At 48.6% G+C, this 21,386-nt stretch overlaps 1 protein-coding gene across 1 annotated transcript in view; it reads right to left on the reverse strand.

Moving 5' to 3' along the window:
* NFATC2 (nuclear factor of activated T cells 2) overlaps positions 1-21,386 on the reverse strand; it is a 137,152-nt gene that overhangs the window by 61,792 nt on the left and 53,974 nt on the right. The window contains exons 4-5 of the mRNA XM_021685886.1: positions 12,303-12,505; positions 11,122-11,294 (exon numbers count right to left, since the gene is read on the reverse strand). Coding sequence (XP_021541561.1) covers positions 11,122-11,294; positions 12,303-12,505 — 376 coding nt within the window. The remainder of the gene's footprint in view (positions 1-11,121; positions 11,295-12,302; positions 12,506-21,386) is intronic.

Raw genomic sequence — 21,386 nt, forward strand, 5'->3', positions numbered from 1 at the left:
CGCGTGTAAACACGGGCACGGCAGTACACACTTGGTGAAATAGCAAATATCGATAACCTAGATATCCATCGATGCATGGATGGACGGACCCATAGAGAAATACGATTCAGCCATGAGAAGGGACGAAGCATGATCCAGGCTACACCATGGATGAACCTTGAACATGTGACGCTGAATGCAAGGAGCCAGACACAAAGGGACAACTCTTCTGGGATCCCTTGGATACAAACTGTTCAGAATGGGTGAATCCATTGAGACAGAAAACAGACAGGTGGTTGCCAGGGTCTGGGGAGTAAGGGCCAAGGAGTATGGGGTTTCTTTTGGGGGGCGATGGACACGCTCTGGAACTAGATGGTGGTGGTGGTGGCAGAGCGTCACGAGCGTCCTCCATGCCATGCAACTGTACACCTTAACGTGGGTCAAATGCCCCATTTTGTTATGTGTATTTTATCACAATAAGAGAAACATCTAATATAAGACAGAAGCTCTCAGCCAGTGCCCGGCACACGGTAACCGTTCAAGAAATGACTCTTTAGCACTGTCAACTTTCAAAATGCCACTTTTTCTTGCTTAGCCCTTTTCAGAACATTTTCTCGTTCGTTGTCTCTTTAAGCCCTTCGGTGACAGCCCTACCGGAGTGCCGAGGAGGAGGCTATTAACGCCGCTTTAGAGGCAGAGGAATGGATGCTCGGCACTCAGCACCCTCAAGGGGCAGCCCCAGCGCCGGTGAGCCCTGGGTCCCAGCTCGGGGATCCTCGCGTGGGGCTTCTCTAAGCCTGGTTCCCCATCTGGACGCTGCAATGGTTCACAGACCCACCTCACGGGCTGTTTCGAGGCTTCCCCGGGAGAACTCACGAAACGTGTATTTGGCTCAGTAAATTTCAGCCAGCAAGGTTAGGGATACTAGACCCTGTAGTTTCTCGAGCCGCTTCCATACGTGAGGCGCAGGCGAGGTGTCGGCTGTCTTAGATTCTGCATTTCACCAAAGCTGTGCGCACCACATCCCACATGTCTACATGTGCTACTGAGCTTGCCACTGTTGTTCTTGGTGGATCCCGAACCAGAAACCAGATTTCTCAACCTCGACGGCCAGAGTTGCTCAAAGGAAGGCTCCCAGGTCACCTGTAGCCCGATTACCTGGTTGGAAGAGGCACTTAATAAAGATGCAGATGCTCAGGCCACACCCTCGATCTCCTGCACCCCGATCTCCTAGTATGTGCAATGGTGACAACCTTTCTAGGCGACTTGTTACATCTGTTTGAGCGCCAACTTTGACACTTAAGAGGCCACCTGAGGACAAGGGGACCTCCTCCAGGGGATGCCCCGGCATCCTCAGAGAGCCCAGAGGTAAAGCAAACAAATCCAATTAGCCTCTGAAAGAGGAACTGAAGAGAGGCAAACAGCAACCAAAATTACCCTCCTGGGGTCCACTTCCTCCTCTCTCTCTCTCTCTCTCTGATGCAACCTCTCACACCAATGGCTGCTAATTGGAGTGACACCATCCAGGGCCTATGAGAGGTTTCGCAGGAAGCCCAGACGCGCGCACCTACCCCCATCAGCCCCCACTGACTCTCATTCGGCCTTTCAACCATTAGAGATTCCAGACCATTCAAACCATCCACCCTGCACTGCTCTACCCAAACCAGGGGCCACCATTTTCAAGCTATCCTGACTGACGGCCCGGCTCTCCCTGTGCGTGAAGTCTAGAACCCTCTGCTTCAGCGTAAGCTTCTAGGTGGCCCTCACCAAGAGACTTCCCCAGGCTTCCCTCCTGCCCCCAGATTCTGGCACATCATAAAGGGGCTTGGGGCTCCTGGGTTTTATGAGCTCTGAATCAACAGGGCACTTGTTGGTTTAACCAGTTTGGGTGTTTGCTTTGACCAGCAACAGAGGCTGATGGAGAGCAGAACGGCAGCGGCTGGGGGAAATCCACACCGGCTCGGGGTCCTGCAGGTCTGCCCGAGTCAGCCTGGAAACGGGACATTACTGCTTGCCTGTCTACAATTCGCCCCGTCACTGGGGTGTGTGGCCAAGAATTACGATCTACCCGAAAAACCTCAGGAGACAGGCAGGAGAGACTGGTCAGAGAAATTTGATTCTGCAGAGTGGGTGGATTCGGCTCGTAATAGTGAGTAATTACAGCCTCCATAGAGAGTGCCTCGGATTCCAGGCACTTCACATATATGTGCTTGTTGATATTATAAAACACACATGGAGGTAATTTAGGGTCGTGGATAAAAGGATGCTGCCACGTGGATGCCCGAGTTCAAAGCCCAGCTCAGTGACTTCTGAGCTTTGGGACCATGCGCAAGTCACTTAATCTCTCTGTGTCTCTCTTTTCTCATCTATAAAATGCGAATAATCATAGTACAAACCTCCTAGGGCTATTTGCAAATTAAATGAGTCAATGCATGGGAAGCATGTAGCGTTTTGTCAGGCTCACTGAACGTCAGTTACATTTATTTTGCCTGCTAAGCTTCATGAGACCACTAAGCAAGAATTATTCCCATTTTGGAGCTGGGGGCACTGAGTCTCCCAGAGGAGAAGGGATATGCCTGAGAGCTCACAGCTAAGTTAAGGCAGACAGGCAGAATTTGAACCTAGACTGTGGGATTCTACAACCCTGAGGGGCCCCTTTTCAGTAAAGGCTTTCCCAGTGGGAAAGCCGCCAGCCAGCCCAGGCAAGGGGGTGGGGGGAGCTCCCATCAGCCTCATCCTGGCCACCCCTGGCTGCAGCGCTCCACCTGCTGTATGCCCGTCTCGTCTCTACAGCAGGCTGCCGTCCTTGGCTGTGAGCCTGGCCCAGCTCAGAATACAGTGCTGACTCAGGCCTCGCCCGAGACCGGCCCCTTAGGCCCCTCAGCCCCTGCCCTGGCAATTCCTGGGTCTTCCCTGGGAAGTGGGAGGTGGGACAGCAATTCTGAGTGTGGGATTCACTTCTGTGAGACACCTGTCAGCATTCACCCCGCGAGAGTGGGGTACGGTGTGCACGGATACATGGGGCCTGCTGTGCACACAACCACCTTCTAACTCTGGACCTCAGGCAGCCTCAGCTTTCCCATATGGAATATGGAGCAGTAACATCTACCCTGTGGGGCCGGAAGATCTCACCTCACCGAACCCACAAAGCATTAGGGCCCCGGTGGGAGCTATGACCTTTCCTTCTTGCTCAGATAATCACTCTCCCATTCCAATGTGCTAATAGGCGGCCCCTTCAGAATATTCGCACATATCTTCATATAACAAGACCCTCCCGGAGGGCTGCACGACTCTCCATTCGACTGACGAGTTTTCTGGTCACTGAGGGACCCAGGCAGCCCGGACAGACAAAAGGACACCGGTGTCGCCCCCAGCTCTGCCCCTCTCCTTGCCAGCCACGCGGCTGCAGCAAATCACAAAACACTTCAGAACTTCAGCCCACGAGAACAGAAGCTCCAAGGGAGCACCATTTCACGCCTCAAACGCTCACTGGCACGCCAATAAATGTTTCTGAATGAACGAACTGAGCAAAGTCTTCAAGGTGAGCCTTGCGAGGCTGTGAGGAGGCTGGAAACAAGTTAATACATGTGAGAACCATGGGGACACCATAGACTTCCAATCAGGGTGGTTTTGCCTTCCCTGGCCCTGCATACCTGGCTCAGTGAGGGGCCTTAACCTTCGGTCAGGTAACCACATCTATTGGCAGAGAAGCCGCCCCAACCCTGGGCCCCGCCCCCAGGCCCCACCCCCCCACCCTGGCCCCACCCCCATTCCCCTGCCCCACCCACTGCACCGGCCCCATAACCACCCAGGTCCTTTCTCAGCAGTGGGGTGTGGGCAGACAGAGGCATTAGCAAAGCTGCTCTGCAGGGCCAGGGGGAGGGTGGCAAACAGCTCGTGTGGGACACCCCACGGGAGGGGCACTCGGCTTACCCTACGGTGCTCTCAGCTGGTACCTACCGTATGATGCAAACACACATGCATTTAACCCCCACAAGGGCCAAGAGATAGGTACGACTACTCTCCCCATTTTACAGATGAGGAAACTGAGGCACAGAGTGTTAAGGAACTTCCTGGGACTGCAAAGCCACTAAGTGACAGAGGCAGGATCTGAACCCAGGCCCAGACCTAACCACCACCCGAAACTGCTTCTCCGCATCATGTAGGTTTCTGGTGTTTCTGAAATGTGGCTTCTTGGTCATTGCTTAGAAATCTCCTTGGAAAGCAGGGGCTGACAAAAGCCTGGCCTACCCACCTTCTGCCCAATGCCCAAATTTCACCCAAGATTTACTGCTACAGCAGCTCAGGGGAGACAGTCTATGGCCGTGGGAGCTGAGCTGGTCTCCCGGTTTATGGAAGAGGATGCCAATTTTGGGGTTCTGGCCCAAATTAATCTGCCACCCGTGACGTAACTCCACCTTGGTGTCCTGAGATCCAGCACGATGTGGATGTCACCGCTGGTTTGGTCCCTTACTAGTTGTGTGACCATAGGCAATTTATTCAACTTCTCCGTGTTTCAGTTTTCCCAGCTGTGAAATGGGAACCGACACTGAGTTCACAGGGTTTTTGATGATTCAGCAGCATCATGGAAAGTGCTGGACTCACAGCAGGTGGCTGATCATTGTTCCTCTTCCTTTACCTCTTCCCTGCCAGGTCCCTGTTGTCTCCTTCCTTCCTTCCTTTGGTTTTCAAGTATTTATTAACATCTACTGTGTACCAGGCCCTGTGCTAATAAACAAGTTTGAAAATTTAGATCCCATCATGTCAGTGCCCTACTTAGACCTCCAGGCTTCCCATTTCACTTGGAATAAAATCCAAGTCCCCAGCTTCACCTCAGAGCTCTCCTGACCCCTATTCACTCCACACAGTCCACCCCCCCCCCAGCTGCCCTTCTGTTCCCTGAAGACCCGGAGTTTATCTCTGCCTCAGGGCCCTTGCACTTACTGTATCCTTCAGCGGGGCCATGCTCCCCCACCACTCAGGCCCAGCTTAATGTGCCACCTCTTCCAAGAGGTCTCCCCTGATCAGCACGCCCAAGGCTGCTACTCCCCACCCCCAAGTCACCAACACATGGTCCTTGTTATTTTCATCATCATGCTTAGCTGTTTGAAATGATGGTTTTCATCACTTGTTTATTGTTGGTTTTCCCCACTAGAAAGTGACCTCCACGAGGGCCAAGACTTTCTTTTGATCACTGTTTTATCCCCAGTGCCTAGAAGAGTGTATCATGCACTCCAAATATATTTCTAAGTGGAAAAATCCACATTAAGAAGCCCACAGGAATGATGTGGGTCCTCTCGGCTTCTGGCAGAAGCAGGTGGACAAGTTAAGCATTCTTGCTTTCACGAAGCAAGTGAGGGACAATGCCAGGCTGGTCCTCCTGATTCTAAGGACGTTCATGAAGCAATGCTGCATGATCGCCCACCTCCCAAGTCAGACCTAGGAGAGTGAGCTACAGCAGTGAAGGCATATTGATGAGGGAAAGAACACAGTTGGGTTTTCCAGGCTCTTGCTTGCAGAAAAGGGCATATGAAACAAGCAGACTTCCAGATGGTGAATGATAGACCTCAACCCTACCTCACACCATACACAAAAATTAGCCTGAGATGGAGTGTACCCCTATACCCAAAAGCCAGAATTGAAAAGCTTCTAGAAGAAAATATAAGAGACTATCTTTGCTTCCTTCAGACAGGTAGAGAGATTTGTTGGGGGAATGCAAAGAGCACTAACCCCAAAAGAGAAGAAAATGATAAGTTAGGACTTCATGAAAATAAAATATCGATGCCCGTAAGAAGACACAAATAAGAAAATAAATAGGCAAACCATGGACTGGGGAAAACGTTCATAGTACATACATCTGGCAAAAGACTCCTATCCGCAATACCAAACAACTGCTGCACATTAACAATAAAAATCTGAGTAACCCCGTAGAAAATGGGCAAAAGCTTTGAACGGACACTTCACCAAAGAAGACATGGAAACAGCCAAGAGGCGCACAAACTGGACCTCAGCATCCTGAGTCTTTAGGGAAATGCAAATTATGCACAAGGGGGGTACACTTCAGGCTCCCCGGAATGGCTACCAGTAGAAAGACTGACAAAATCAAACATCGGGGAGGACGTGCAGCACACGGAACCCCCACGCATTCTCGCACAGAGTATAAAATGATCTAGGAAATACCTAAATTGGAACACATCCTTTCCCCACGAAGCAGCAATTCCATTCCCAAGTATTTACCTGGGAGCCGTGGAAGTGTTTGTCCACAAAAGACCCGGAACGAGAAGGTTCATGGCAGCCTTCTCCACAGCACCCGAACCCCGCCAACAAGCCAAATGTCTATCAATGGTATATAAACAATCGTTATAGTCAACACAGTTGAATAGCGTTCGGAGAGAAAAAGGAATAAACTATCGAGTCACAACATAACAGCAGTGGTCTCAAAACCACCGTGCTGAGCAAAACCAGCCAGACACAAGGGTGCATATGCTGTATAATTCCATTACATGAAGTTCCAGAACAGGCAAAGCTAATCTATGGTGCTAGGAATCAGAACAGCGGTTGCCTGTGTCGGGGGGGCTGGGGAGGAAGCACTGATGGGGAATGAGGGCCCCTCCAGGAGGGAAGGAAATGTCCTGGGTCTCGTTTCGAGTCGTGGTCACACAGATACAGTGAATTGTCAAAAATCACTCAGCTGAAGACATGCAGTCTGCGTGATTTATTGTATCTTAATTAGAATTCAGTAAAACCCAGCTATGTCACAAAAAGGGAGAGACCGAAAAGAGCTTGTGAGAAAATCCAGGTGCCGGTCCCCATCATATACCCACCCGCCCAGGCCCTGTGAAAGGAGCAGAGCGAATTTCCATTCTGCGCTGGGAGTGGGCAGGACTTGCTGGAAGACTGCTTTTGGTGTTTTCGGAAACTCGATGAACAGAGATGCCCCTTTGCGGGGCAGGGAGAAAACCCATGGAAAGGTGTTCACGGGACAAGACCTCTGCACCCGTGGACAGCCCCCCTCTGTCTCTTCACTGCCTTTCTCTCCCGCCGGGCAGCCTGGAGATGCTTGTTTTCACTATTTTTTTTTTTTAAACAAACATTCTAGAGATAGTTACTATGTGCCAGGCCCTGGCTGACACCCTCTGGTCTCCATCCTTACGTGAGAGAGACTGACAAGTAAATTGGGTTATCAGCTCAGAGCGGGGGCCCCCGTACCCTGTGGGGTCAGGGCAACCGTCCTCCTTGAGGGGCCATGTGAACGGCAGCCTTGGATGAGGAAGAATGAGCCCAGTGACTGGAGGATGGGAGAAGTAGGGGAGGCAAGGTCAGAGGGTCCCAAGCTTCGAAGCATAGCAGAATCATCGGGCGACCTCCGAAAAGTCTCCATGGGTAGACCCCACCACTGACCGAAAGACTTGCCATCTCTGGGGTGGGATTCGGGCATCATACTGTTTTTTAAGAACTCCCCAAGTGATTCCAACGTGCTGCCAAGTTTGAGAACCAGTGTTCCAGATGGAGGGGACAGCGAGGGCAAAAGCCAAGAAAGAAGTCAGAGAAAGATGCCAGTGGATTTGGGAACCGAGGAGCAGAGAGTACATGAAGTCAAGAAATGCAGCTAAGGAGGTGTCCCAGGCTGAACAGAGCCCCGGCCAAAACTCCCCAGCCACTCAGAACCTCAAACCTGACTGTATTTGGAAATACGGTCTTTGAAGGTGTAAATAAGCTGAGGATGGAGGGCAGATCACGCAGGATCGGCGTGGGCCCCAATCCCAATGAGAGTGTCCTTGTACGAGACCGAGCAGAGGGTCACGAGAGCAGGAGGCAGAGACTGGAGTGATGCCCCCACAAGCCGACGCGTGCAAGACTGCTTGGCCACCACCCGCAGCTGGGAGAGGGGCCTGGAACATTCCCCTGCAGAGCCTCTAGAAGGAACAACTCGGCTGATACCTGGATTCTGGGCTCTGGCCGCCGGAACCGTGAGACAACAGATGTCTGTCATTCCGAGCCTCCCCGTCAGAGGCACCTGGTCAATGCCAGCCCTGGGAAAGTGCTACAAGAGGGACGCAAGGGTTCAAGCACCCCAAGAAAGTAGCATTGATGCTGAGAACATGGAGGACTCTTGAGGAAAGGAGAACTGCCCCATCTCTGGGCTCCGGAGGAGGAAAGGCCCTGCAGCTGCGAGCCAGGTGTGGGGTGTGTCATCAGGGAAGACGAGGGTGCCCTCCTGGCCTCTCCCGTGTGCCTGGAGAAGCGGGAGGCGGGTTGTGGGTTGTCATCAGCAGTGGGAAGGGGTGGGGGCGGCGCCCCGAGCCAGGAGCACTGGGGAAGCTGCAAAAATCAGCTCTGCTGACAATCGAGGGAGGGAACTAAGTATCTCCTTGGCAATACTGAAGGATCTTGTGGGAATGGGGAAGTAGCATGGAAATACAAAGACACGGCTTGCCCGTCTACACGAAGGTGAGATTTGACCTCTGGCATGCTGACCTGTGAAGAAATGTAAGCAATCAACGTTTCTAGCAAATTAGTCCACTTTCCAAAGAGTGGCCTCCGGTAGTTTGTTCAAGTTTTTTGTTTTTTGGTTTTTGGGTTTTTTTCACTAGAATCTGAGAACTTACCCTTGATGCCCAAGATGGTCTATAAGTGGCACCTCCAAAGTGTAAGTAAGCTAGCCTTGCAAATAAGTACCAGCCCACTGAGTGTCTTTCCTACCAAATCACCCTCCCCACGGGGTATATACTAAGTCAACCAGTCAATAAATACTTACCGTACACATACTCTGTCCACGCAGGCTACGGACTGTCAGTAAATATTTATTGAATTATCTCCCTAGGGATCATATAGTAATTCCATTAGCCAATAAATGTGTATAGAACTATCAGGCAGTGGTCTAGGCAAATAGAACAAAGAAGGGAATAAAAATGACAGAGGATTCTGAGTGAGAGAGAGAGAGCGACCAATTGGTGGTTCGGTCTGGTACTGCAAGAAACTGTGGTGTTCTAGAAACCTTAAGGTATTTCACAGAACTAGAAAGCTGGAGATTCTGGCTCTGTTACCTACTGAGTAAAAACGAGTGAATCACTTTACCAAGAAATTCTGTTTCCTTATCTGTCAAAAGGAGGTGGTTGAGTCAGCCAAACACAGAAAAAGCCTATGTTCAAGATTCAAACAAGTTTATAACACCCTGAAGATCTTGCTGGAGGTGGATGTGGTTCAATGGTGATTCCTTAAAATCTCAGATCAACAGGAGATACACTGACCCGAGCGACCCAAACATGGAGAGAAACAGGGGCTCTGGCATGTGGTCTCTCCTGAGGCCTCCTATTCCCCACCTTGCTGCAAACCACAGCCCCATCCTGTAGTGTGAGTCATTTGCCAGAAAGAGGAGACCTTATCTTCTCAAAATCCCCCAAATCACTGAGGAAGAGCCCAAGTTTCCTTCCCAAAACATCTCGAGATGTTCAAAAACAACAGCGGAGTGGGGCAGCGACCATGACTAGCACTCAGGGGCCAGGGGTGGGGTCTGCTGGGTAGAGGAGGGGAATTCCAATGCTTCTGAGATGATGTTTTTCAACACTTGCTTTCCCTTGTTGTCTGCTCTTGGGTCTTTCTCATCTAACATCAGAGGACAGACTCACCACCACGTTCAGCCTGATCCACATCATGACTCGCAGGCTGGAAGAAATCACAGGGCCCCTTCATCTTTTTCCAAAGACCAACCAAGACCAAGTTCTGGCTTCTCTCCCAACAAGGGCCCACGCTCTCTCCTCGTTGGCTTTCAATCCTGAGGGCCAGTCTTCCTCAACCCTCTCTGATAAGATATTCATGCGTTTGCTTTACTCATTAATGTCTGATTAAGACTACCTCTGATTAATCAAAGCCACATGAAGATTTCCTCTGATCCACACAGTATTTTGAATTTGTTGTGGTTTTTTAAAAATCAGGAGATTTTTGGTTTGTCTTAGAAAGTCAGAGGATTTGGCCACCCCTGGCCTACATGCCCACATGGAAATACTGGCTGGGGTGACATAAAGGCAGTCCCTTTAAGGGGGGAATGTGTCGCCCTGCTCCCTGGTCTCCACCACTCTCTACTGCCACCCACCAAGCCACTCCACTCCTCCATGGACCTCCCTGGCCTCCGTAGGTAACGGATTTTTGTGACACAGACTTATGGTAAAATATCCAGTAAAAAGGAAAAAGAATCCTGAAACATAATTGAATACAGAACATGATTGTAACAACAAAAAATACTTAGAAGAAACTGAAAAATAATATAAATAGCTTTGGTTTCAGCAACAATGTTTACCTTTTTCTTCTTTATGCTCTGACAAGTGATTTGTGAACTCTCAAACCCAGAGCAGACAATAAGTTTTGCCATGTCTAAAAGCAAAAACCAACTACAAAACTTGCCTCAAGTACCCGTGAATGAGCTCAAAGCGGCTTCTTTTTTCAAAGCCTGATGAGAACTGAGCCAGTTCCTGCTGGGGTGGATGGGGGGGGGGGCGGGGTCCGTCCCCATGGCAGGTCTTGGCCACTGCACACTAGATCATTCTAAGATTCCTCTGCATCTTTGTTTGGGCATCTCTCCCTGTTCACATTTCAGGCCTGCTGGTACAAGTTAGCAACCCCTCAGCTCTCCCCACCCCCCCTCTTCTACAAAACGAGCATCACGGCACCAGCCATTGCCAAAGACTGCCGTGAAGACTCCATGAGCTCTTGAGTGCTGGGCGTTCAGCACTGTGACCCCCAGAGTGACCGCTCCAGAGGCGAGAGCCACTGGGATGCTCTTCTGATCGAAAGGAGAGGCAAGGAAAAGGAAAAGAGGACACTGCGTATAGTAAACCCACTCCAACTGCATCTACCCTTTTTAAGACCAAAACATTTATACATTTCAAATCTTCTAAACAAAGCTGTAGGCTACTCATTAGCTGTATTATTTTTTAATTTCCTGTGAGACCACGAAACCTTCCACAAGTAAATAGAAGCAGAGAGAAATTGTTAAATGGGCTCTGTCTCTGGGCCCTTGGGTCCTCCTGGGCCCCCTATGGACCCTTGTGAGTCCCGCGTATTCTCGCCGGGCACCTTGCCCCGGGTGGAAGGTCACATACAGTACACTTTGCAGAAGCCGACCCTGCCCAAAGCCCAACTTACAGCACTCGATGGGGTTAGACGCAGTCTGCAGGGAGACGATCCTCCCACTGGACTCTGGAATGTGCACTCGGAACACCAGCCGCACCCGTGTGTTCTTCCTGCCGATGTCCGTCTCGCCTTTCCGCAGCTCAATGTCGGCGTTCCGAAGCTTCAGGATCCCGGCACAATCAATGCTGCCAGGAGGGGGAGAACCCCATTTAGAACTGACTATCTCAGTGAAAAGAAAAGATCACCCACAAAACCACCTTACTCAGTTAACCAAAATAATTCTACTGCCAGGGGGGGGGGGGGGGGGGGGGGGGGGGGGGGGGACTGCAATCCACTGATAAATATTTCAGCCAGGAGTTGATGCCCAGTGGGAGGTCAAACACGTACAAAGTCATGAGAGAAATTCCCCAGTGGAAATTACTTCTCTAGGGAGATTTTCTCATTTCAATTTTTCTACTCTCAAAAGTATCTGAAAAACTCAAAGATGTAACTGGTAAAATTGATTATAGACTGCTCAATAGATAAGAGTGATGTATCAACATTACTACTTTACATTAAGGATCTTTATTTTAAACAACATTAAGTATCTTTAATTTGATAAATGTACTGTGGTCACCAAAGAACGTTCTGAGGAAATGCACATTCAGGCATCTAAAAGTAAAAAAAGTCACTGTGTCTGCAACTAACTCAAACAGCTCAGGAAAGAGCAAAGAGTGAAGGGAGTAATAAAGCAAGTGTGGAAAATGTTCGCGATTGGTAAATCAGAGTGAACAGTAGACAGGAGTTCTTTGTAAAATTCTCGTGGTTTAGAAGTTTGAGATTATTTTCTAATAAAGAGTTTGTTTTAACTCCAAAACATGGGTGCAACGTCTCCCAAACTTTAGCTCTATGCCTGTTGCTTTATGAGTTTTGACCTTTCTGTATCCTTATTTAATCATTTCCATGTAAATAAATTTAGCCTCATCCCAAGTAACATAATCCAAAGACACACAGGTATTCTTCCTCCTGACACACATGAAAAGTACTTAGGTAGAGAACTTTTTCAACAAATCTTGAAGGGTCCATCACAGAGTGGGAACTACCATCCACGGTTCCTTCCGCCAACTCGAGAGAGTCCCCTGTCCCAAATCCCTGCCACTTGGCCCCACTTGTTTCCCCATAAAGACCCACCACCCTTGGCCCCCAGCCCTTACGTCGCCCTCATGTTATTTTTTGGCTCTAGAGGGATCTCCAGGACTTTGGTGTTGCCCACGATCTTCTCGTAGCTGGTGGTGGTGACGGTTTTGCCCGTGATCCGGTGCACCTGGTAGAAGGCATGGGGTTTAAGGATCCGCTCATCAGCTGTCCCAATGAAGATCTGAAGCCCCAGGGGCTTGTTTTCCATATAGCCATGGAGCTGTAGGGGAGAAAACAAAATCAAATTATTATAGCACATTTAGTATGCAGGGTGTTGGTGGGTGTAGTCCCACAAAGATCTGAGAAGCTCACAGGCAGCAGAAAGAGCAAAGGATTGCTGCATCATCTGGAGGAATGGAGAACTGGAAGTAATCCTGACATCCAAGTAGAAGGACTGCTTCCATAAACTACAGAGATCCTCTCTAAAATGGAATATTAAACAACCATGAGGAAAAATGTAGTAGATCAGAATTGCATTTATGAGGAAATAGCCAGAAACGCCAGTGCTCAGTGTTGCCAGGAGGGTTGTGGGGAGAATGTCACATGGTGGTGAGGACAGAAAATAACCAGGAAATATAAACCAGAGTCTTGACAATGGTTGCCTGGGAAGATCAGAAGAACGAACTTACACTTTTTTACATGACTGTATTCCAGCTAACAAATTATATTTTTTTAATTAAAAAAAAAAGAGCTAGGCAAAAGTACCATCATCTGAGTCAAAAGAAAATTAAAGACTGGAGGAAAATGTGTGCAACATAGAACGGCAAAGGATTAGTACATAGAATATATAAAGAATGCCTACAAAATTCCTGGTCATCCTATTTAAAATTGAATCTTACCCCCAGTGGGTAGGACTACCTCCTTCCTTCTTCTCTATCTCCTTTTCCTTCTTTTTATCCCATCTAATATTATTATATATTTCCTCGATTCCTTTTGCCTAGGTCTGTCTGTCTGTCTTTCTTTCTTTCTGTCTGTCTGTCTTTCCCTCTTTCTTGAGAGAGAGTGTGTGTGTATACATGCATGTGCGAGGGAGAGGAGGGGCAGAGGGAGGGGGAGAGAGAGAATCTTAAGCAGGCTCCATGCCCAGCATAGAGCCCAAGATGGGGCTCGATCTCATGACCCTGAGATCATAACATGAGCCAAAATCAAGAGTCGGACACTTAACCAACCAAACCACCCAGGTGCCCTAGGTCTTTCTCCTACAACTAGACTGTCACCTCTTCGAGGGCAGGCATGTCTATTTATTTTACTTGCCACAACATCCCTAGCACCTAGAATACTGCTTGGTGCATGGTAGGTATTCTGATACATGTGTGCTGAATGAATTAACAAAACTATCCAACAGAAAAACGAGCAAGAAATTTGAACAGGCAATTCACAGAAAAGCAAATGACCATTAGCATGGAAAAGATGTTCAATCTGACTTATAAACAGGAAAATGCAAATTACATAACTATGGGATACCATTTTTCACCTGTTCAATTGGCATGCATGTTGGCATTTGATAAAATCACGTGTTTTAGAGACCATGGGCACACAGGCACACTCATGCAGTTCATAGGAACATAACCTGGCATAAATATTCTATTAATATTTTTTTAAAGATTTTATTTTTGAGTAATCTATACCCAATGTAGGGCTGGAACTCACAATCCCGAGATCAAGAGTTGCATACTCTACCAACTGAGCCAGCCAGGTGCCCCTTAAAGAGTATTATGTAGGGGCGCCTGGGTGGCTCAGTCGTTAAGCGTCTGCCTTCGGCTCAGGTCATGGTTCCAGGGTCCTGGGATCGAGCCCTGCATTGGGCTCCCTGCTCGGCCGGGAGCCTGCTTCTCCCTCTCCCACTCCCCCTGCTTGTGTTCCCCTCTCTCGCTGTGTCTCTCTCTGTCAAATAAATAAAATCTTAAAAAAAAAAAGAGTATTATGTAGCAGCCATTAAAATTAAAACTACATATTCCCTCTGACCTGGTAATTCCATTTCTTACTATGTACCCTAAAAGAAATATTGTGCATTCAGGAGACATGCACAAAAATGTTTAATAAAACAAATGGAATAATAAACAATTAATTATAGCCATAGGCTTCTGAGTAATATGAAATATCCAGGCTATGAAATATTACAGCAATTAAAAAAAAAACACACACAAAAAAACAGTAGAGATCAATGAACTGACCCAGAAAAATCTCAGACTCACTACTGAAAGAGAAGACAACTTGCAGAAAAACATCTATTGCAAGATTCAACTTATTTTTTTTTAATGCTGGATGTTTGGGGTCTATCCATTGATACAGATATAAACGCAATAGGAAAAGATACAAAAGGGTGCACTCCAAAGTGACCACACCGTGGTCACTTCTAGGGATGGAGGAGGAGATCAAGGTTAAGAAGGTGGTCAGAGAAGACTCTCACTTGATTCACAATGAATGAAGAATCGATGCCTAGACACTTGTGAGATGTAACACTGGTTTAATATATATAATAACAAAAGAAACAGAGGACTAGGCTGAGACTTTGAAGATGGTGTCCTGTCTTGCCACTCCCCAGCTGAGAAACACTGTTCCTTCCTTGGCAAATTGCAAGGGGCTGTGACAGGTGACAGCTCCCTAAATCCTACCCTTCTCTGCAGGGCTACAGAACTAGGATCTCCAGCCAACTGCCAGAAAAACAAAGACTCCAGGGCAATGGAGGATGACACAGAGTCTAGAACTCTCCTGGCCAGCACCATCAATACAAAAATTAAAGAAAATGGAAAATCCAGGTTCTCAGTCACGCTAGCCACATTTCAAGTGCTCAGAAGCCACAGAGGGCGAGTGGCCACTGCCGTGGACAGCACAGGAACAAAACATTTCCATCATCAAGTTCTACTGGACAACACCCGTCCCGAGAGATGACATTCTCTCGTGCCCTTCTGAAAACCATACAGAGACAGGCTGGGAGCGGAGCAGCGCCAGATGGCACCTTTTTTTAAAACCTGCCAGGCCGACACCCACAGCATTTACATGTCTGATACACACCCAAGAGGCGCCCTGGGGCAAAGATGGAAATCCAAGTCAGAGCCTCTTATCTTTTTCCCCCAGGCAAAGTGAAGAACAAGGGAATGTTCTCCTGCAAAAAATCAAAGCGGGAAGGTCCGAGTTGAGATTTTGTTTTTGTTGGTTTTGCTTTGCATTTGGACCCAAGATAAATAGATGTCCTCACCTCCTCTCCTAGATGTATCAGGAGGTGGTAAACAGAGTTATCACACCGTATTAAGTAGGCCGGATAGATAGTGAGCCCAGATTGTCTCAGGTTCTTTCCTCCTCCCCAGGACAGAAGAGCAGAAATTGCAGCCCAGCTGTACTCATGGTAAACAGCCAGGTGACACCTGAAGACGAAACTCATCACATCCCCTACAGCTCTACCTGAATCCAGCCATTTCCACGTATTCCCCAGCACCACTGCGTCTCCCCGGACGGACCACCACTGCCCCCTCACTGGCCTCTTGCTGGTCTTTCACAGAAGAGCCCAATAACGTTTAAAAAAAAATGCAAATCAGACCCAGACACGCCCCTGCTTACAACTCTCCAAAGACTTCCCGTGGCCTTAAATAAAATCCAGACTTGGTCCCAGGGTCTCTGAGGCTTCCACCAGCCCAGTGGCTCATTTCTCCCGCCACCCCCATTAGGTCCCTGCCAAAACCAGTCAGTCTTCTATTCCCTGAGCACACCAAGCTCTCTCCAACCACAGGACATTTGCACAGCCCCCTCCTCTGCCTAGAATGCTCTCCCACTGGTACATTTTGTCTTCACATACCTTCCGGTCTTTCCCGAACCACACCCAACGCTGGAGCCAGCTTTTTCAGCCTTGCAAGAGCCACTTGTTAAAGTTTTTAGAAATTTTAAGAGCCAGCTGGTGCCACTTTGGTAACCTGAAGTCAGCCACAGTGGGGATATTTATACCACAAAAATTGGCAAATGCTACACACTGGGGCTCTTTTTTTTTCCCCAGAGAATCAGACATTTCACATTCTCGAGCACACCCCTGGCATAGTGACTTCATTACCATCTGAAATGTTCTTGTTCTGTTGTTTGTTTGCTTAGCACCTCTCTCTCCCACCTGAACACGAGGTCCAAGAACCTTGGTAGCAGGAACCTTGTTAATTTTGCTCAGTGTGATCAATAAACATATTGCATTCACGGTCACCGGCGGAGCACCCCCTGAGGCTTGCCAAGGGCAGTCGACCGGTTAACATGGCTAGGATAGGGCCGAGTTAGGATGTGTTTTCCAAGCCCTCAGGCCACCCCCCCCCCCCCACTTCGCCACCACCACCACCGCTGACACACACTCTGGGACCTGGTGGGCCCACAGCTGCTCTGGGATCCTGGACTACAGGTCAGAAATGCAGATCAGGTCCTCAAAGGAAAAAGGAGTAAGTGTTCAATTGTGAGATCAAGCATGTTCTTCCTGCTCTACAAGGGGTGTGGTGGGGGGGGAGCAGGAGGGGGAGGGATGGAGAGAAAGACGGGCAACAGAAATCAACACAAGTAATGGTACTCTTCGAGAAAGAAAGTAACCCATTCCTTTAAGAAGGACCTCTCTGCATTCCAAAGCAGCCCCCTGGATAAGCAGGACCAGCCGCTGCAGTGCGAACAGATGGAGCCCACCTCACCGGGCGGGCGTCCTCTCCGCAGGTAACAGTGGAGAGGGGTGTGGGATGGTAGAAAGAAGAAAGGATTTCACTCTTGGTCACACGCAGCAGAATTTCAATCCTGGCTCTGCTTCTTACACGCCCTGTGGCTTTGGAGTAATGCCTCCACCCTTCTGGGTTTCAAATGCTCACGTAAAACAGGGAGATCACCTCCTACTCCCCCGGGCTCTTTCGAAGGCTATTAAGGACGACTTTTGTAGGGCCCCAAAGGATAGCACCCAGTAAGTGCCCGTGAACAGAGACTTTTCCTTGTCATCAGAGGATGACACGAATCAAAACACGGAGGTGATACTACAGAACTGAATGGAAAGGTGAAGAATGAATGTGAAAGACTAGCAAAGTGAAAAACGACCCGAAACGGGCTTGTGGGTGGTAAACCCGGGCACTAATTCCAGTCTTCTCTGCGGGCTGGCTAACAGCCACTCTGACAGGGAGGGCTGGAACGAGGCGGGGCCCAGGGAAGAAACCTCACCATCTTGCAAGAAATGCAAAGAACACTTCCCCTCCACCCTCCCCTCCCCAAGAAGGTGGTGGAAGGTGCCCAGAGCCCTGACTGTGTGGCGTGCTCATTCTGGAGAGCCTTGCCAGCCATCTGGAGATTTGGTAAGGAGAGCATGGAGCCATTTACTTCCTTCTCCAAAAGCCTAGTGATTTGGGTCTTGCGAAAAGAACTTCATGTCTCAGGATGGCCTGATGGGCCCTTGAGGTCCCGTATGCCCCATTGTCCCCATTTTAGGGACACTTTGGTCATGAGGCCTCTTTCTAGGCTCCTCCAAAGGTAAGGTCTTCCCAGGGACCTGGGCAAGCAAAGTCACCTTCCGACCTTAGCAGACACCTGCTGCAAACCTAGAAGTTCAAGGTCAGCTGGTCTCCCAAGCACAAGAGGCTCTGCTTCCTGCAGCCGAGGTGAGAGCAAAAGTTCTGCTTCTTGTCATTTCCCAGGTGGGTGACAAGGTTCCAGGAAGGAGGGGTGTTTCTAGTGCACACTGTGAGGCCTGATACCCGAGTAGGGAGTGGCAGACTGATCTAATCTACACAGCAGGAGAGCAGGGTTACTCCTTTTTTGGATGAGGAAGCTGAGGCTCAGCAGGACCCCACAGCTCCGAAGCCCCCGGGGGGAACCCCAAGACATGGCCCTTTTGGCTTCCTCTGCATCACCCCTGACTCAGAAAAAGGCCAACTCTCCTGGAATCTGGAGTAGGCATCTTAAGACAGGCAGGTGCATCTTGCCAGCTCAGCAAAAAGAACCCAGAGGTGAACATGGTCTTCACACCCCAGAGACCCACGGTTTCACGGGGAAGGCTCATCAGAACCCCCACCCCCAGATTCAAGCTCTGCCTGCTGGCAACAGCAATTTAACTGCTCTGGTGCACAGATAAAAAGGGCATCGATCTTTTTTGGTATTAATTGTATAACAAGACAAAGGAAAAGTGAGTAAAGGTTCACTCATTGTAGGAAAAATAGACAGCACCCCCCAAAAATATAAATTATAAAGAAAATACTCTCTCTCAAAACAAGCAAGCGTTTTAGTGTATTCCTTCCAGACTTTTCTTCTAGGCACACATAATTGGGATTCTGTTTTACATATTGTTTCCACTTAACAATACAGTGCGACCACTTCCCCTTGTCATTGACTCTTGTTTCATGAGACAATCTCAAATGACGGCCCAGTATCCCTGGGGCTCAGACTAGCAAAGCCAGTAGGGTGCCTGGGCACCTTATCACGTGATTTAAGGAGGCACTGGTTCTCGGGATTGTCTAAATGCAAGGCAGGCACCAGGGAGTGAGTGCTGCCTTAAATTTTGCCCCCACCCCTGCCTCTCTTGCCTCATGCTGGGTCCTAGCCCAGACTTTCCATCTTCCCTTTGGGCTACAGCTTTAACCCCTACAGTGGGGCATTTAAGTTGTTCAAACTTTCCCCCATGATAAACACTGCAGTGAGAACTCATAAATGACATTTCCTTGAAAACAATTTTTCTATCAGCTCTGCTCAGAGCTTTTTAAATACTCTCAGATGGACGAGACTGCCACCAAGTCCAAAATGTGGGATTGATTTTCACAATGGCAACTGGCCAAAGAAACTGTTTTGAGTTTTACTAAAATCAAACCTCAACAATGTTAAGTAGCATTTTTTTGTTGTTGTTGCTGAATTCGGAATGTTAAGAAATTGGTATCGTCCTCAAAAACTTCACTCTGAAAGAAGAGAAAAGCCCATAAGGGTGTTTTCTTGCGATTCCCAATTGTCACATAGCGTGTGGGGAGAAGATTTCTACAAATATGCATGGATCCCAAATTCTGCCTTTATTTCTGGATGCAAAAACTGCAGAACATACCTGCCACCCCAACCCCCCACACACACACACAGACACAAACATACACGGACACACACACCAGGGAAACTAGACCATGATTTTACTCTCACCTCAGGCATCCCAACAAACATTACATACGCATATAATGAGCACATATTAATAACTTCATGAGAAATCCTAATTCTCGAGACCTCCCTCTGCCTCACTCCATACTAGCACCACCTCAAAGTCATGTCAATTCCATTTCCTAAAGCCCACTCAGACCCATCACCCTCCCTCCCTCCACTGCCTCCCGCCTCATGCAAACTACCACCTTCCCCTCCAGCCCTCACCCCCCACTCCCCACCCCGCAGCCAGGATGACCCTTTAGGAAGCAGTTGGCCATCAGTTACTCCCAGTCCCTCTGGTAGCAATGCCATGCGTGGCCTGACCCCTCTCCAGGGTGTGCACCCCTGCCCCCTGCCCCTTATGAGGTATTCCCTGCCTCTGATCATCAGGAACAATCCCCCCATCCCCCGCCTTTGTCCTCATTAACTCCTGGTCACACTGCAAAGCGTGGCTCAAATCTTATTTCCCACCGAAGTCTTTCCTTGCTCCCTGGGTGGGGCAGGGCCCCTCAGTAACACTCTTCTTTGTTGCCTTCACCATCATTACCAGATCTAATTCGTTGCCCAATTAGTTGCTGCGTGTCTGCCCCCTTCCATCCCCATAAAGTTCCGTGAACTATTCAACTGCCCTTTTACAGAAGAGGAAGCAAAGCTCAGGGGCGTGAGGTTCCCTGGCAAGCAAGCAGCAGAGCAGAGATTTGAATCCAGGCCTGACCTCCTTCATCTGCTCTGCATGGACTGACACAAAAGACAGGACAAGGTGCCACCCAGGTAGAGCAACCTGGCTGAAATACATAAACCTACGAGTAGACCCGGCAGAAATAGGGTGCGCACAAATCTGTGGCAGGTAATTTTGCAGTTATCTTTCAAGATTAAAAATGTACACCCCCTTTGATGAAGTAATTCTACTACTAGTGAGTGGGCTGTCCTATGGATGTCTTGGCAGAAATGCAGAAAAAACTAAGGACAAGGTTATTCAGCGCAGCACTCTTTAAAATAGCAAAAGATGGGGCCCATCAAAAGAGTACTGGTTAAGTCAGTAGTGATATATTATGCAGTGTAATGCTATTGCAGAAAGGAATGAGTATTCTAGGAAGCAGCATGGCAGTTAATATGAATGGCATCCCTTGGCATTGTGCAGTGCACAACCTGGGCAACCCTAAGGAAGCTTTTAATATAGGGATATATAATAATCTCCAAAATATACCATAACAGTGAAAACAAATGTATCTATTTGTGTTATGAAGCTGTGAGGGTGCAGACTGTGTGGGTATCCAAAGTAAAATTTAAAATATAACTAGAAATCAGACCCTATTTTTAAAATGTCCACTGGATTTTGATCATTCCCAGGGAGAAACTCTGTTGTCCCAGGAGCCCCTGGTTGTAGCTCCCCTGACCTATTATATTGATTGCAGTTCAACACAAAAATCATTTTCTGAATGTATAATGTAAAAAATAAGGCCAAAATATTCATTCAAAGAAAGAGACCTCCCCGCCCCCAACCTCCTGCTGCCACTTTTCTCTTTGTGAATCTTGACATTTCTTTTAAAGGCCACAAGGAAGAAAAACTAAAGCAATGAAGGTACCAATAGATGTGCAACATGCCATCCCATCCTGCAAGAAAAGTAAAATCCCAGGACCCACCCGTGGAAACCTCAAGAGTAGGAGGTCCAAGGTAGAAGCCTTCAGCAAAGGAAGAGGCAGACAGAAGTGTCTGCAGGCTCCCTTCGAGTTCAGGGTATAGGGTATAGGGCCTACAACCAAGAGAGGAGCAAACCACACACCTCATCCAGTCGAGCAGCAAGTCTTGGTGACTCAACATTCAAAATCCATCCAAAAATCTAACTGCTTTTCATGAGCCCTATTACCACCATTCTGGTCTGAACTTCTACCATCTCCTGCCTGGACTAGTGCAGGAGACTCCTTCCTCGTCTCCCTGCTTCTATCCTCCCCCTCCCCCTCCACACAGTCTTCTCCACATAGCAGCTAGAATG

This window comes from Neomonachus schauinslandi, chromosome 10 (assembly GCF_002201575.2).
Source record: "Neomonachus schauinslandi chromosome 10, ASM220157v2, whole genome shotgun sequence".
Lineage (NCBI taxonomy): Eukaryota > Metazoa > Chordata > Mammalia > Carnivora > Phocidae > Neomonachus > Neomonachus schauinslandi.